Source organism: Hetaerina americana, unplaced genomic scaffold (assembly GCF_022747635.1).
Source record: "Hetaerina americana unplaced genomic scaffold, ioHetAmer1.1.p SCAF_4, whole genome shotgun sequence".
Lineage (NCBI taxonomy): Eukaryota > Metazoa > Arthropoda > Insecta > Odonata > Calopterygidae > Hetaerina > Hetaerina americana.
This window is the reverse complement of record NW_027286985.1, coordinates 48,586,830-48,602,502: the sequence shown is the minus strand read 5'-3', so window position 1 is coordinate 48,602,502 and position 15,673 is coordinate 48,586,830. Positions and strand designations below refer to the sequence as shown.

Here is a 15,673-nt window from a genome sequence, read left to right as displayed (position 1 = left end):
TTTTCGGGTCAAAAATATTCTAGATTCATTCGCTCCAGAAACACTCAATTTCACGAGGTAAGTACTGAAAAATGGTAAAAATGATTAAAAGTATTAATAACCCATCCACTGTAATTTAATCTCAATAACATACGAAATATATTTGATTTTTAAATATCAAATCCACTTCCAACCTGCCACTTTGCCCATTAAAAAATAAAAGAATTCAATTTTTCTTACATATTATATCGGGTTCAAGATTCAAACTTCGTAGCAATTGCCCATACTTGTCTTTCAACGAATTAATTTCAGTATCTGCAGTTTGTTGAACATAACTCTGGGCACTTTTGACGTTTCCATTCCTTATTTCCGAGTTATCCGAATTACAAATGACACAGTTCATATTATTCTGCAATTCGTTCTTCACTTCAGGTATTTTAAACATGTCGGATTTTTCCTGATTTTCTAAAACTGTCAGTAAACCATGAATTATCCCTTTGGCATAAGCCAATTTAAAGCCTTCACTGTATCCCATATCAAAACTGGACTGCACGGCCGTCTCCCTCCCTGATGCGGCTCCTTCTCGATAGCCCTCCTTTTTCAGAGAACACTGCATTACATTCCATGTTTTACTCGATATATCGGCTACAGTTTCCTGTTCAGCTTCCTCCATATTTTCTTTTTATCTGATGAATGTATTATGTTCCACTCAAATTTGTTCGTAAACCAGGAGCACATCTACGACAAATGCTAATTAAATGTTAGACGTTTGGTACAACGAAATTGAAAATTGTGGGCTTCTGAAATATTTTCCAGAGACACAGTAAAATTATCACGTTTAAGAAACGGTTAGAGACGTAAACTGAAGCCGTACCTTACAAATGGTTCAATTTAAAAAACATTTCAACGGCACTTCAGATTTCGTTACATTTCACCAACGAGATGATGATATTGACATGCTGACGCTGTTGGCTTTTCATTTGTTAACAGAAAGTTGCTGTTTTCATGCTCCGAGGCGATGTCGCTGGATGTATGCGCAGACGTCATAGAAAGATTTAATATGGCGGTGGTAGTGTTAACGTATTGTGACACTCCTTTAACGGGAGGGAATTTGCGTGTTTTTTGTTGACAAACTAATCAAGACAGTTTCTGAGAGTTCATGTATCGCAAAGTGACCATCATGACCCAAGGATCCGACATATCGGACAATATGTCTCAGAAAAATAAGGTTGGAAGAGAAGCAATACACTCGGGCCACTTCATGGTTTCAGATTTTGAAGCCGAAGCACAGGATGATGAAGATGAAGTGGCAGTTCCAGTGCCCGAAGAGGAAGCAAATAAAATGGGTGTTGTGTCAAACTCTTCTTCTGGAGTAATACAAGTCCCAACAACAGTGGCACAAGTGGAAAAGCCTGGGCAGCACCTTACCATTGAGACATCCCTCACAAAATTATTCCAGTGCATGTCTTTAGCATACAGGTTAGCTCATTTTCTAATATAAGTTATTAATAAAGAGCTATGACAATAATTATATCCCCAGTCTTAGCAATGCTTCGCATATATTTAGCAGAATGCCAGCTGTTTCCATTGTCATAACGGTATTGGAAATAGTGTGTGTATTCATAAACATTATTTGATATTCGATTATTCTCCTTTCCTGCTACTTTTTTATTCATCGTTGTGAATAGCGCAGGAATTAGTTCTTTATTAGGGAACTTTGATAATAGCATTTATGTAAATACCATTAATATTTTAATGTTGACCATTATGTTGAATATACTCTGTAGAATACGCGCAGATAAACTGTGCATCAAGTAGGGTCTGTCTTGACTTGAATCCAGTTACGAAGGGATCAGAGCAAACATGCTTCCCAGCCTTGAGGTTTGATCTGAATTTGTTTTCCTGACGATTGTTTTACCACTTTGGCAACATCGCGCCATGTGTCGAGGACCGGTTTAGTGTATTTCAAATCGCGAAAAAAATGTATTTTTGAGTTGGCATCTTTGGATTTATTGGCGGAGCGCAGTAATGAAAATATTTCCTCTCACACATCTTTTTCGTCTAATTATTTCCTTGTGGTCTTGTATGTTGTCTCTGCTGCTTAATAAACGGTGTTTCGAGAGTTTTGGTACTCGCTTTGATGCTCTCCTAACAGTACTGGGAAAGACAGTTAGTATCAGCCTTTGCCTTTACTGTTGTAACCTTTCTGTGGAAATACCAGGTTTTTTCAGATATTTTTGCATAGAGAGGATCAAGCCGGCCTCCGCCGAAGACCTCGTAAATCTTAAATTAGGCTCAGCGCATACTAAAGTACATGGACGGACTTCGTGCGGCTCTCATTTATAGTTTGTATCGTTTTCTTTGTTTCGCAAAATAAAATGCATATTCTGAATTCACAGCTGGGGCAAATGGTCCCGGCTGTTAAGGATCGCGGGTTGTTTTAGAGATCACTAACTACCTAGAATTTCGATACTTGCTGTCCAAACAGGTTTAATCGTGAGATAACTTCCAACTTAGATAGGTTAATGTTGGAGACGTTCAGATACTGCTTATGCATATGATTTTACGGCGTGTTGAAGTTAAAACCCGCCCAGTGCTTGCTTTGGGCTGTATGACTGTCGATTTGCTGTATGAAGAATGCCCGACAGATTGGGCTAATGTTTTTCCTATGTGTTTGTGAAATTAATTGAAACTTATATTGGTTATTCGCGTCGATATTCATTCGTACGACCCATCCCTTCAGTTTTAGAAAATGTTAGCCTTAGGTATATGAATTTGTTTCCTTTCAAACCTTTTGGTGGGATCGTGCGCGCTTTTCTTCTGGCATCAAAAGTTTGCCGATTTCAAGTGTTAAAAGTTCAAGGGCAAGAGCTGTTTGTGCAGGTCTTAACTCACTTACAAATCTAAGGGATATTAATAGTTTTGGAGTTTGTTTCATAAAGCTTGACGACTATTCCGTAGAGGTCTTTTCAATTTTAGGGCGGAAGGGTTAAATTCTAATAGCAAAATTCCAACCGTCAAAGGTTCTTAAAAACTCAAGGGCACCATTTTTCGCTGTCTTGATTTCATGGCTCGGGTCAGTGGCATACGAGGAAATGTTATCATTTATTCTCCTATAAAAGCAATTTCAGAGCGTAAAAATCATTCGCCTTGACCGGGATTTGAACCCGGATACCTCGATGTCCGGTCGATTGCTTGAGCTAGTTTAACTATCGAGGCGTCCTCTTAAACTTGTGATTTTTAACGATATTTACACTTTGACATTTTTGCATTGAAATGCATGTTAGCGGATGACTCCATTAAAGGTTACTGCTGTGGTATTTCCCGCAGTTTCTTGGAAAAACAATTTCCTTCTGGATGGAGGATGGGCATGGTTATGTCAAGATGAAATGGCAATAATCTGTATGTTTTTCGGTTAAAAACATAGTTTTACCCTAGTCAATGAAAAATGCAGTGTACACTTGCAATAATCCACATTTTGCAAAGATGTGAACAGTTTATGGCGTTAATAATTGGAAATGAGTGGCATATTCAGAGAGGACGTGGTTGAAGCACACAGTTGTCAATGATTATATCTGACTCATTGTCGTTCTTCCATCGTATCTCATCGATTGATAATCGAAGTCGCCGCAAGTGGTCAGTCTCTCCTAAACAAACATGTATGCTAACAGTAGAAGTAAAATCATGCTTATTATACCCTTCGGCTTGGGTAATTTGAATTCTTAACCGCGTAACTTCTGATATCTTTTGGCTGATACCGGCAGTCCATCCGTTCCTGGTCGAGCGTAGAATGAGGACTCCTGGTAGAACTCCCAATCATGAGTTGCGCGAAATTGTGACGGTAGGCATATATATAACGGATTTTTAACGAGGAAGCTGGGAGTCGAAATAATGAATACTCAGTGAACCGATGGATTTGCCTCCGAAGAATAAGGATCAGTGAATAATATCACTGTGAATAAAGATTTCTTCGTTCCTTTTAGTGGGTTTTAAATGTTAAATTTTACTGTTCTTTACTCGCCGCCGGAGTGAGGGGAGCCCTAATCTCATCATCTCATCGAAAAAAGGGGTATGTAGAGTTTCACTGTTGGTCTTCGGTAGGATTTTTCAATTCAGATAGCTCAAGGAATTAGTAATTCGAGTGAATTAAAAGCGTTTTGCTCCGAACGTTGTTTTTTGCCCTGTTCGTTCAAATAATGGATTGGGTAATGGTTACTGCTCGAATTAACCCAAATAAATGATAACCGTATGTTTAGGAAACCTAAAGTTAGTTTTTTGAAGCTTCTTGCCCAAGCGTTAGTAATTAAGGTGTTTCTTCCCGAATCTGCGAAGGCTAAATTAGAAAAAATATACATAAATGCGTTCTTTCCAAAAAAAATTGTAGAATGTCTTTGTTTTAATTTAAAAATATTTGAAGGAATAACTTAAATGTACCTGTTAACTTTGTGTGAGTAATTCGAATCCTTTGTTCAGTTCGACGGACTGTTCAAATAACCTATTTCTTCGTGTAATCGAGGAAAATTAAAATAGCCATAACTATAATTATCAACTCGAAGGTTGGTTGGATCGGTAGTGCTCTCCTAGTACTAAGCCCATCGGCGTGTGAGATTCACACATCAAGTTAAGGGGCCAGTTCTTTCTGAATGGTATCCCGGAAGATCTGGTACCCGAAAAATCACACAACTTCGGTGAAGCTGAAGCTACCGGGGAGTTGAAGCTGGATTCCTCCGATCAGTAGTCGAACGCTCCACCCACTGAACTACCACGCCCCACTTAAATTGAATTATGAATGTAAAATTCGATTTCCTCGGTTATTTTGGAGATTCGAATTTCAGTTCCTTGTTTGGGCGTATCTTTATTGCCAGAAGTGGTTACGGCCAAGTATTTATGGCTTCCTTAACGGTACTGCTTTTAAGTTTAGCGTGGAGGTTGAATACGGACGTGCTTGAAGGTGTTGCTATGGATATAACGCCCAATTATATCATAATGGTGAAAATAATTCTTTTTTACCGTTATTGTCTTTCAATGGCATTTATGCAATTGTTTTCCGGTTTTTGGTGTGACAGAGCTATGAATACAGACATTTTTTTACGGCCCAGGATTATGATGACATACGTATAACAAGGTTGTAATATGAAGCTGAACCCAAATTTTAGTTTTGTCGTGGAACTTATTCATATTTTTTCAAATATTCATGTACTTTCGTTGCACTTTCGCTTCAAAGTATGTGATTTGAGATTAAAGGTATGTGTCGATTCGCGCGAAGTTTAAAATTTTATTTTAACAGAGATTTAAGTAATTCCAAATTATATCGGGACCCCCTCCCTATCTGAGTGGAATAAAAGATACTTTTTTGATTCCGGGAAATTTGGTCGCAAATATACAAGTATATACTTCAAATATACTTGTATAGGGTTATAGCGTTTTAGAGGAAATCAATAATATAACCATAATTTTTTGGAAAATTTTTATTGAAATAAACCTGCAGTTCTTTACGAAAAAAGGTGGCAGGAAGTACTGTGGAACTTTTATAGTATACTTCGTTAACTTTTACAGAAGAAAAACCTCGATTATATTTGTAGTGGCTGAAGAGATAATACGTATTGGTAGTACGAGTGGATAGACTGGACGAGACATGATGTTTGGCACCGTTTTCAATTTTGTATTATGTATTTGCTCCGATGTGAGAATATGAAATGGCTTCATAAATTGAGGGAAATATTTCCCTGGACTCGAATGAGGTATGTTATTTGACATGAAGACATTTTACTATTGATGTGTGGACATCACCGTAATAAAGTCATTGGTTCGTTTATTAATGGAAAATGCTGCTTTTCACTCCTCACGTAAGTACGACAAGACATTGAAGCATTCATATAATTTTCTTAAACTTGCTGAATTTTACATTCCTCACGTCGACGTTATGATATTATCTTTGGCATTGGGAATTTGTTTCCGGGATATTTTGGCGTTTTCTCTTTTGTGGTCCAGAAACAGTAATTATTAGAAAAATGGGTTTGCACACAAGCCACGTGAAGCTATCTTCTCACAAATTTTCGTACGCTATTCTCAGACGCAATCCATGATATGATTGATTCTCTCAAGTCGTATCGACGCACCCTATGATAATGAATGAGAACCATTTACTTGCCGGTAATTACGTAGTAAAAGCATCCGAAAGAGAGATGACTTGCATCGATTTAAATTATTTAATTATATTCCTACACAATTTGGTGCGTCATAAATTTGCAGCATATGGTACCATGTATTTAAAAAAGTTTTGGGCTACATTAGGTGTAAGCTAAAATCAATTGCTACTCTCATGTGCCCGAAAAATATCTGGCTTGAATATGCTTCTGGTAAATTTAGCAGTATGCGGACAGCTTGTGTAATTGCCAGCGTCTTCTCAGGTATTAGCTTAGGAAAGAAAACGCGATAGTACATGTAGAGAATTTTTTTCCAGGTTTATTATAAATATTCTTTAAATATGAGTAACCGGAAACGTTGGAACTTAAATGAAAAGTGGCCTAGGCTGAGTCGAAAGAACGTGGAAAAAAATGCACGAGGTGAAGCAATATTATTTCTTCACGCCTGATGATGTGTACACACAAATGTATAGGCATGCAGTGGATAATTATTCTCCTCTTTTTGTAATCATTTCAGTTAGATGCTATTACTGTTTTCTTTGCTCTTCCGTTTGGAAGCACTACAAACTTGATCAAAGGAATGATAATGGAAGTTTGTTTTTGTCATCGTCTGGAGGTCTAATGCGTTGCCTGAAATCTCAAGCCAGCGTTTCTTATATTCAAGCATATTATTTATGTTTATGTCTTATTTTAATTGCTCTTTCGGCAGCAAATTGTTCAGTTACATGGTGGTTGGTTGTCTTGTTTCTAGATGCCTTTGGCATTCCTGTGCAATGCATAATTATATTCAATGCTTGTAGAGTAATTTAGGAAACACCCGCATCGTGCACATCGAGCGAGGAGGGACATGATTAAGGATGGGGTTTCATGCATGCGGGCGGTTCGATTTGGAGGTCGCTCGATCAATCTAGAGAGAGGATATCGATTTATGCGGTGCTGTCCGAATCTCCTACGGATTGAACTAACAACCGTCATTCTCCCTGATGTATAAAAATACATTTTGATGGGGAAATAAATCCTGGTCGTAATTTTTAGCTACTTCCTACTGTGGTCTTACTTCCAACAGCAATGTCTGTACGAAGCAGGCAAGGGCCCTCAGGATGGTGATTCGCCTTCGTACCTATGTAGGTTATTTTTTTAAGTTAGGTTTGTTTGGTCATTAAAAATATTTTTGTTGGAACATTTTATTTTGGCGGTTTTAGTTGCCCATGGACGTACTTCACTTTTCCCGTATAAACCATATTCTCCAACAATATCCCTACTTTTTGTAACGGCCCGGGAGGTAGTAAGGAGACACTCTTTCTCCAAATTTATTTCTCTCCTCAACTGTTGATTTTTCGGGAATTACTAGATATTGTGACTGTAGACGTATGATAAATTGATAAAGAGGACATTAGAAATCGAACTAATGAATAATAAACACTTTGAGTCTTGGTGCATAAGTATAAGAATACGAATAATACCTCTATAAATAAATAAATCATTTCTTTTAGAGTGTTTTAATTATTGAAGCTTACCCAGGACCAACGTTTATGGCTCCATCCTTCAAGGAATCATTTGACACTCCAGCGGCAATAAGGTAACCACGAAAGAAAATATTCTTTCGGCTCTTCAGATTCTCATGTTCTGAGAAATAATTATCTTAGCAGAATTTTGTATGCGAACATGTACTGTTATTTATCATCGAATTTGATTGAATTGGCCTCGTATCTTAAATCCTAAGCTTTGAGCTTCCAGTGATTGAGACACATTTATGCTGAGTTTCAGCTGGTAGATATGCGCAACCAAACATTTAAAAATGATTTTTAGTGAATGTAGAATTTTATTAAAATAAGTTATTCGTCGGTATTTAAAAGATGGTTAATGTTAGATATCGAACCAGGATTTTGCTCTGCATTGGAGAGGTGCCAGTTTTTCATTCGCCCTGATGTATACGTTATGACAGTACTTACCATAATTGGATATAGTTCATGGGCTTAAGGTTCGAACAGATTCCAAGTTAATTAAAATTTATGTGTTCAAATTTGTGCAAATATTTTGGAGATTTTAGTACCTGTACCCTATTTTCAAAGTCACAATGAGAGCATAAAGAGGGGAACGGGTTGGTGCGGTGGTTAGTTAAGTCTTCCCGCTGCAAGACTGGTTTCAAATCCCGGCATAATTTTTCAGACATCCCGATCCTTACGTTGTGTGCCATGTGGAGAGCATTTCAAAAGGAGTACGTAGTTCGCCTCCTCAACTTCGAAACGCACCACACCACTCGTTCACACGGCCGGAATAGAACCCTTAGCTCTTTTTAAAAGCAGCTATATTTTTGGTCAATCTTGGCGAGTGTGGCTTCCAACCATTTTAGGATACCACTTAGCGAGTCACTCCTTGTTTCATCCGGCGATGACGTTTTTAATCAATACCGTCTTAGATTCTTCGGTATTTGGGGCGGTTGGTTTAGGAGGAATCCTAAGAATTCACACCATATTAGACAACAGCTCACAGTGAAAATCTCTTTCGCCCTCGCAATTCGCGATGAAGTGAAAACCACTCATAATATTGTTCTTACACTAGTTTTCAAAGAGTATACATTTTAACCGCGACTGGCAGACGATTCTTAAAATAGTTCTCGTCCAAAGAAAAGACACATTGGTGTGAAGCCTGCAACGGTTTGAAACGTGCAGCAAAACGCTTACAGGAGTCACTCCTGGCTTTGAGTCCTAGTTCTCGGCGTCGGTTGTCACCATGTAGTTACCTCATCAACTGTGCTGTTTGATGAAGCGCTAGAGTAAAAATGCCAGAGCATTGGACTGACTGCAATCAATATATTTAAGCGTATTCACTCAAAGAAAATTTGTCGAATGCTATTTCGTTGAAAACTATTTCACTAAAAACGTTTCTTTGCTATCCAATTTCATCGGAATTCATTTGAGTATAGGTAATATTACTTGGTGGGTACTTTCACCCCCTTCATTATTCCTATGCTAGAGATGCACCATTCTTCGAACATGACTTTAATTCGTTCAATTTTCAAGCTTTTAACTCTTCGAAAAACGAGCAAATTGCAGTTAATCCTCAGCAATTTCCTATTCACATTTTTGATGGCGGTGAGAGTAGTTTTACTAAACCGTTATTCAAGTGTAATTTGATGAAGAATATAAATTTATCCCAGTATTTTAACTGGCAGCAATTGCAGTCAGTGAGAAAAAATATGCGTTGTTGATAAATTATTTCTCTCCTTGTTCATGAAGTTTCTCAATATTCGGCAAACTTCTATATCATTGTGCCGTCGCTTCTGCTCTTGCCTGGAAGAATTAAGCTATCAAATTCTGTTCGATGCTCAACTAATTATTCTTTATATCCTACCTTTAAACTGTAACTTTATGCAAACTACCTGAGGTTACGATATCAGTCATGAGACTTTCCTGAGGGATATTGGCCGTCATTAGATTTTGACTTGGTGCTTGTTTCGTGTGGATGCCGACCTTGACGTGGGGGAAGGGTTTGAGCGTTACCATGACCTGTCTAGGCCAATGATGGTTGCTTAATGGTGATGGATATGATCACCTACTGGTCAAAGGGTAGGAGCCGGGCGGAAGGTATTCTACACAGCGTATGTTCTGCTGAATGTATTGTAGATGAATCTATTAAATTTGTGAGGTGAGATGTAGACAGTGCGGGAATTACTTGAGCGATGGATTTTATTGATATCACGCTTTGCCACGAGCTAAAACCATTTTTTGTTAATGTAAATATGCCTAATTTTATTATTTGAATGCATGATAACTGCCGAACAAAAACTAATGTACAGTATCCCTCCCAAAAAAGGTAAAATTAATTCTAAAAAAATCATAAGTACAAATTACAAAATTCCTGCACGATATCCCCCTTGTGCATCTACACACCGTTTCCAGCGTCTCTGCTAGTTACGGTACGCTTCCTGGAAGGCGTCCACGGTAATGTCGTTCAGGCACCTCGTCACGGCATCTTTGACGTTATTCAGCGTTCCAAAATGGTTACCTTTCAAGCTCCTTTTTATTCTTAGGACCGTAAAGAAGCCCTGCGGTGCCACATTGGGGCTGTAGGTCACTTTCACAGCGATCCAAGTCATCACGCGAGATTGTCACAAGACTAGCCTCCTGATCTTTCGATAACACCTTGGGAATTATCTTGGCACACACCTTTCTCATGGCTAAATCTTCTGTAAGAATACGATGAACTGTGGATTTTGGAATATTGCTCTCTTCTGCTAACATTATGATAGTCAGGCGTCGATCGGAATTGAGCATGTCTCTCACTTTTTGTGTATTTTCGTTGCACTATGTCATTGACGGACGTCTAGGACAGACGTAGACAACTGGCGTGGGTCACATTACTATCATAAAACCTCCCACCACCTCTCTCAATACAAATCTCTTCACTTCAGCCGCCCGCGTCGGCGAAAAAGAAATATTCCACTTCATTTTGGGGAAGACCTTGTCATCAAAGAATGGCTACCCAAAAATAAGAATTATCCCTCTCAGGGTAACTGGGTTTATTGTCTTATCTAAAATTTCATTCGCGTGTACTACTATATTACTATAAGTTGGAAATGAGTCAACGTGTTGTAGTTGTAGCCTTGAATGGAAAACTGGGGAGAAGGGTAGCGATTAAACAGCAGGTTAGCTATACAAATTCTGTCCCGAAAGTATTAGCACTGAGTCGAATAAAAAAAAATATTTCCAGAATTAATACATCCTCTCAAAAGTCCTCGAAGTAGTACCATTGTGCGTCCAAGCACCACTTCCAGAGGGTTTTCCACTCCTCGTACGCCTTTTGGGAGGTGTCGCCCGGAATGCTGCTAAGCTCGCTCGTTACGGCCTGTTGTAACGTTTCCACCCAGCCGTGATGGCAATAGGAATAGTCAATATCCCGGCAGTTTTGATGAAGAATCTCAGTGAAAGCGAAAGGAAGAGAATAATTGGACTAACACGCAATACATACGAGGATGTTGGCCAGAAGACTTCATTGAATCAATTTCGATCTCCATTCCGAAAAAGACTGAAGCAGCAGTGAGTGTGGATTATGGGACGATATTTTCATATGCAATTAAGGTAGTTCTGAGAATCGTCACAATAAATTTACTTAATAGCTTAAAGAACTACCTACGTGAAACTCTGTTAGGATTTAGAAATGGCATGGGGACTCATGAGGCTATCGCAATGATGAAAGCGTAAGTAGAAAGGAACATACAACATATTCAGGATGTCTTTGTATGCTTCGTGAATTTTGAAAAGGCGTTCGACCGAGTAGCGTAGGCAAAATTGGTGGAAACATCGCGGAGACTGAAGGGATAGGCGGTTTATTCTAAATCTGTGCATGAATCAGACTGCACAATCAAGGACTGTGGAGGAAGCATCAGGATGGGCGATGAGAGGCCAGGGATGAGGACAGGGTTGTCAGTTTTCACCGGTGCTTGTTAGCATGACAGCTGAAAGATTAGATTTCAAATGCCGACTCAGCTGAGAAAGTGTTCAAAGTGGCTTGGGAAAGGCTTGAGCTGGGGATAAAATTGGGCGACGAGGTGGTTTATTCAGGTTTACAGCTTATCAATAAGTAATTAATCAGAGAGCCAAGGGGTTGCATTTATTATCGAGCCCTTTGCAGGAGTAATCCGAGTAATATAGGACAAAGATCAACCTAAAGGAAACGAAAGTAACGAGATTCCCTTGAAATAGGGGAGGTTATTTAAATATGGTGGTGGGAGATAATTAACTAGAGCACGGGGGGCAGTTCAAGCATTTGAGTAGTATTTTAGAGGACAGTGGGCGTAGCGGTGGGGGCATACGAAGAATAGCGTTGGCATTAATAAGAAGGGAGTTGATGTCAGGTACGCTCGGTAATTAAGTAAAGAAAAGATTCGCAACGACTTAATGTTGAGCGAAGCCATTATTGATCTGAAACTTGATCAATGGGATGGCCGTAGAATGGAGGATTTTGAGAATTGGGTCCGGAAAAGAATGTACGTAGTCTGGACAGTGAGCGAGACAAACGGCGACGTTTTAACTATGATGGGCGAAGAGAGGAAGTTTTCACAGAGAAGTGGGCGAAGGAAATATGGAGAGATGGTGGGATGTTGGAGGCTGTGATAAAGAGGAGAAAGTTAACGGAGGAAAGGAATAGTATTTAAGACGGCATGAAGACTGGTAGAATATTGGTAGAAACGATGCTTAAAGTTCGCGCGATAACGTAGTGTTTGTTGACCGGCCACAACCTGTCTCTAATAGGTGGATTACCTTGAGTGATTAAATTAGTGCTTGTATTTTGCGTTCATGCTTGTATTAGCTGACGGTCAAACAATACAGTTAAGTATTGTCCATACCGGAGACGCATATATCTTGGCACAGACCAATGGTTTAGGAGGAACCTAAATTTCATTCTTCTTGTCCGTACGAAAGCAGTAACCAATTCACATAGAAGATCATTCCTTTTTTAAGGTAAATTTTCCTCCAAATTTCGTTCCATTAGATGTCGGCCAATCACTCAGGAAAATTGAATAAAGTCGGGGTTTTCTGAAATTACTTTCAAAATATCGATAATGGGCGTATTTAAAACAAATAGAATTCGATGTTCGAACCGGGGATTTCGCATGGGAATTGGAAGTTTCGATGGCAATAATGTTTCTTTTGGTTGCGAGATAAGTTACTAGTTTGCGGTGATTCATCGCACGAGCAGGCCAGGTCAAAACCCGAAACAAGACTAGGACAGACCTCGGACCACGGTGAATTTAGCGGCACGCGAAGTGCTGATGGATGCTCCACAAGAAATTTTCATTTAGAATCCAAACAATTAGGAGACACGCCTGGGAAAAAGACGTCGCGGACTCCAGGAAAGTCAGGAAAAAAAATCGAGATGGGCGATCGAGAAAATGAGTGGAGACACTTGTCTTAATATAAACTAGAAATTTGTAATGGTACGCTAATTGGCAAGTTTCTTAAATCTGCATTTTGCCCTTAAGAATGGCTCTGCTCGGTTGTTTATTAGCTAAAAATAAGTTAATGTGGTCCAAATTTAGTGTGGGGTTGAACAAAAACAAAGGGAGCTAGGTATTAATGCCTTAAAAATGTGACGCCGTCAAACAGTGACTTTTTCGTTACATTACATTATTATATCTTATGGCTATTGGAAACCAGTGTCGTGCAGCGGCAAAAAATATTTATCCAACTTTCTAACATTAAATATTTAGGTCAACCTTTTTGCAGAAAGCAATGCATTAAATGCTGTAGTCACTCTGGGAAACTTCAAGTTGACCATTCGAATCTTGCCATTACGAGATACAGGCGTGCGCCCGGTGCATGGCTGGGGAGAGGAGTTAAGGAAATAAGTAGGATGGAGAAGATGTATCTTTAACGCTGGAGAGAGTAGACAGAAAATTGATAGGTGACATTCGAAGGAGGCAGAATAAAGCAGATGGAGGATATTTGGGACGTATCCGTTTTAATGAAGGTAATACTGGAAGAGAGAGGTTAACTTGGGAAAAGGAAGGAAAGGGAGAGGCTTTCTGGACGGCACAAAGGTGGATAGAAAGATTTGAAGAAAGACATGATGCTGGGCAAACAAGAGGAATGTTCCGCGAAACGCAATTCGTAATAGCTGGTAGAGACCGTCCATAACTAACTGATCTCTATTGATGATGATGATCCAGACATTATTACACATTTTTCTGCACGGATTATATAGTGTGTCATACGTCTTGGATAGCGAAATAGCGCCGCAGTTCCTTGCCAAGTTTTTGTCCTCAATACAAATTTTACCATTATTGAACCGAGAATCGATCGGGATAACCTTGGGAAATCGAAGAAATTTGTGAATCAATAATTGCCACAACTCAGTATGTTTTAAAGCGATTTCCTTTGGCAAGTGTGGGTTGTTTTCTCTATGTACTGTAATATTTGCAGCGTTTACTTATATCTATTGGGTACCACTTCGCTCTTAGGAGGGATATGTGCATGAATAATTTTTTCTTACATTTTCTCCTCTTGCTGTGGTTACACTTTAAAAGGCTTCGCATGCTTCGAGTGATATTTTCCCGAGTAGCATGCAAAAATATCGCCTTCGGGGATGCAAGGGCTTGGCTGAGAGGAAATGCAACAAAGTTTCGAGCTCTGTTGGGAAACCGCTCGTAATACAGGTAAAAACCCACATTCGAAATTCCCGAATGGCATTGTGCCATTTGAAAGACCTTTTTGTGTGATCCAATAGATCAGAGCTTACACGAAATGCCAGTGTATAGTTGATGCGTGCGTCTCAATTACGAAGTAGATAAAGGACCAACCCTTAAGATACTTAAAACATACTGGTATACAATACGATAAACTAATTTATTTACCCTTGAAAGCTTTTAGATTTAGATTAATTTTATTTTTTTCATAGAAAATTAGCCACATTAATACCGCTCAAGGTAATCTTCATCTCACTCTGCCAGTCCGATGGTGTTTTGGGTAAGGTCGCCTGTCATTGGGGTAATTATTAGTAGTCCGTATCATTTTACTTTTAGGTAGTTAGAATTATAGTGTTTGCTGTTTGATACTGTTCTGATCACGAATTGTGCAAATGAGAAAACAATTCCTTCTATTGGTCTGTTTGGCGGTCGATATACCTTCACATCTCGTTATGGTTTTGCCTAGTAATGTAGCGAGGCGCTAAAATTTGTTGTGTCTGCATTACACTTATGGCATTTGTACTCAACTGGTATTTATAATTCCTGCACATCATCTTGGTACTTCCATTGTTTCCCTGGCTGGAGTTTTATAATTCGGTGACACTTTCTGTTAGGTCACAAAGATTTTTCACTCAGAGGTCAACTTTTTTTGTTCAATATTATTATAAGCAGTGTAATGGCTTATGGTTGGTTTTTGGTGAGACCTGACACTATACACTGCCCATTTTTCTTGTGTCTTGTTTATTTGTGAGATCATGTCCTTCTTTATAGGGTCACAAACACTACGCGTAATAAGGTCGAGGCTTAACCCGTGCGAAGTAGCGCTTTCAAATTTTCATTCCAATATTTCCCCGGTATTCTTTTGATGAAGCCGCTCCTTTAGTGCAGCTCCGCTCATATTCTGAATTTTTTTCCCAATATTAAGTCCGATGTTAATGTAATTACCAAGTGCAGTACCTGTATGTTCTGATGCTTTCCCTGCTTATCAGTTCAATTGAAGTTTTCTATAGTTATAAGGATATGTGGATTTCTGTCCCCAGAAATCCATTAGTGCGTATTTTATCATGTTTCACTGACCTTAAATACGAAAAATATTGACATTGCATACTAAAAATACTCGTATTAATGAGATTACTAAAAATATAGTGATTCCGTGCTATATATTTTGTCTCGTTAGGTGACCCTGACATCGGTAAATAATTTGATAATTGCTGGTTGTTGTAGAATTTTTGCCATGGGTATAAATGAGATAAAGGGGATTGAACTCGCATCTCAGAGGGGAACGTCAGAGGCTCCTTGTGGGAGGTGTTAATTCCGTCAGTTATTTATGTTTGTTTGCTCAAGGAGTAAATTGCACACC

General features: G+C 38.9%; 1 protein-coding gene across 2 annotated transcripts in view; it reads left to right on the top strand.

The window, feature by feature from the left end:
- The first annotated feature begins 1,047 nt into the window (after positions 1-1,047).
- Positions 1,048-15,673, top strand: part of Mondo (MLX interacting protein mondo) — a 114,111-nt gene continuing 99,485 nt past the window's right edge. For both annotated transcript variants that reach the window (XM_071590420.1, XM_071590419.1), the window contains exon 1: positions 1,048-1,458. In XM_071590420.1, the coding sequence (XP_071446521.1) occupies positions 1,139-1,458 (320 nt within the window). In that variant the 5' untranslated portion in view covers positions 1,048-1,138. The remainder of the gene's footprint in view (positions 1,459-15,673) is intronic.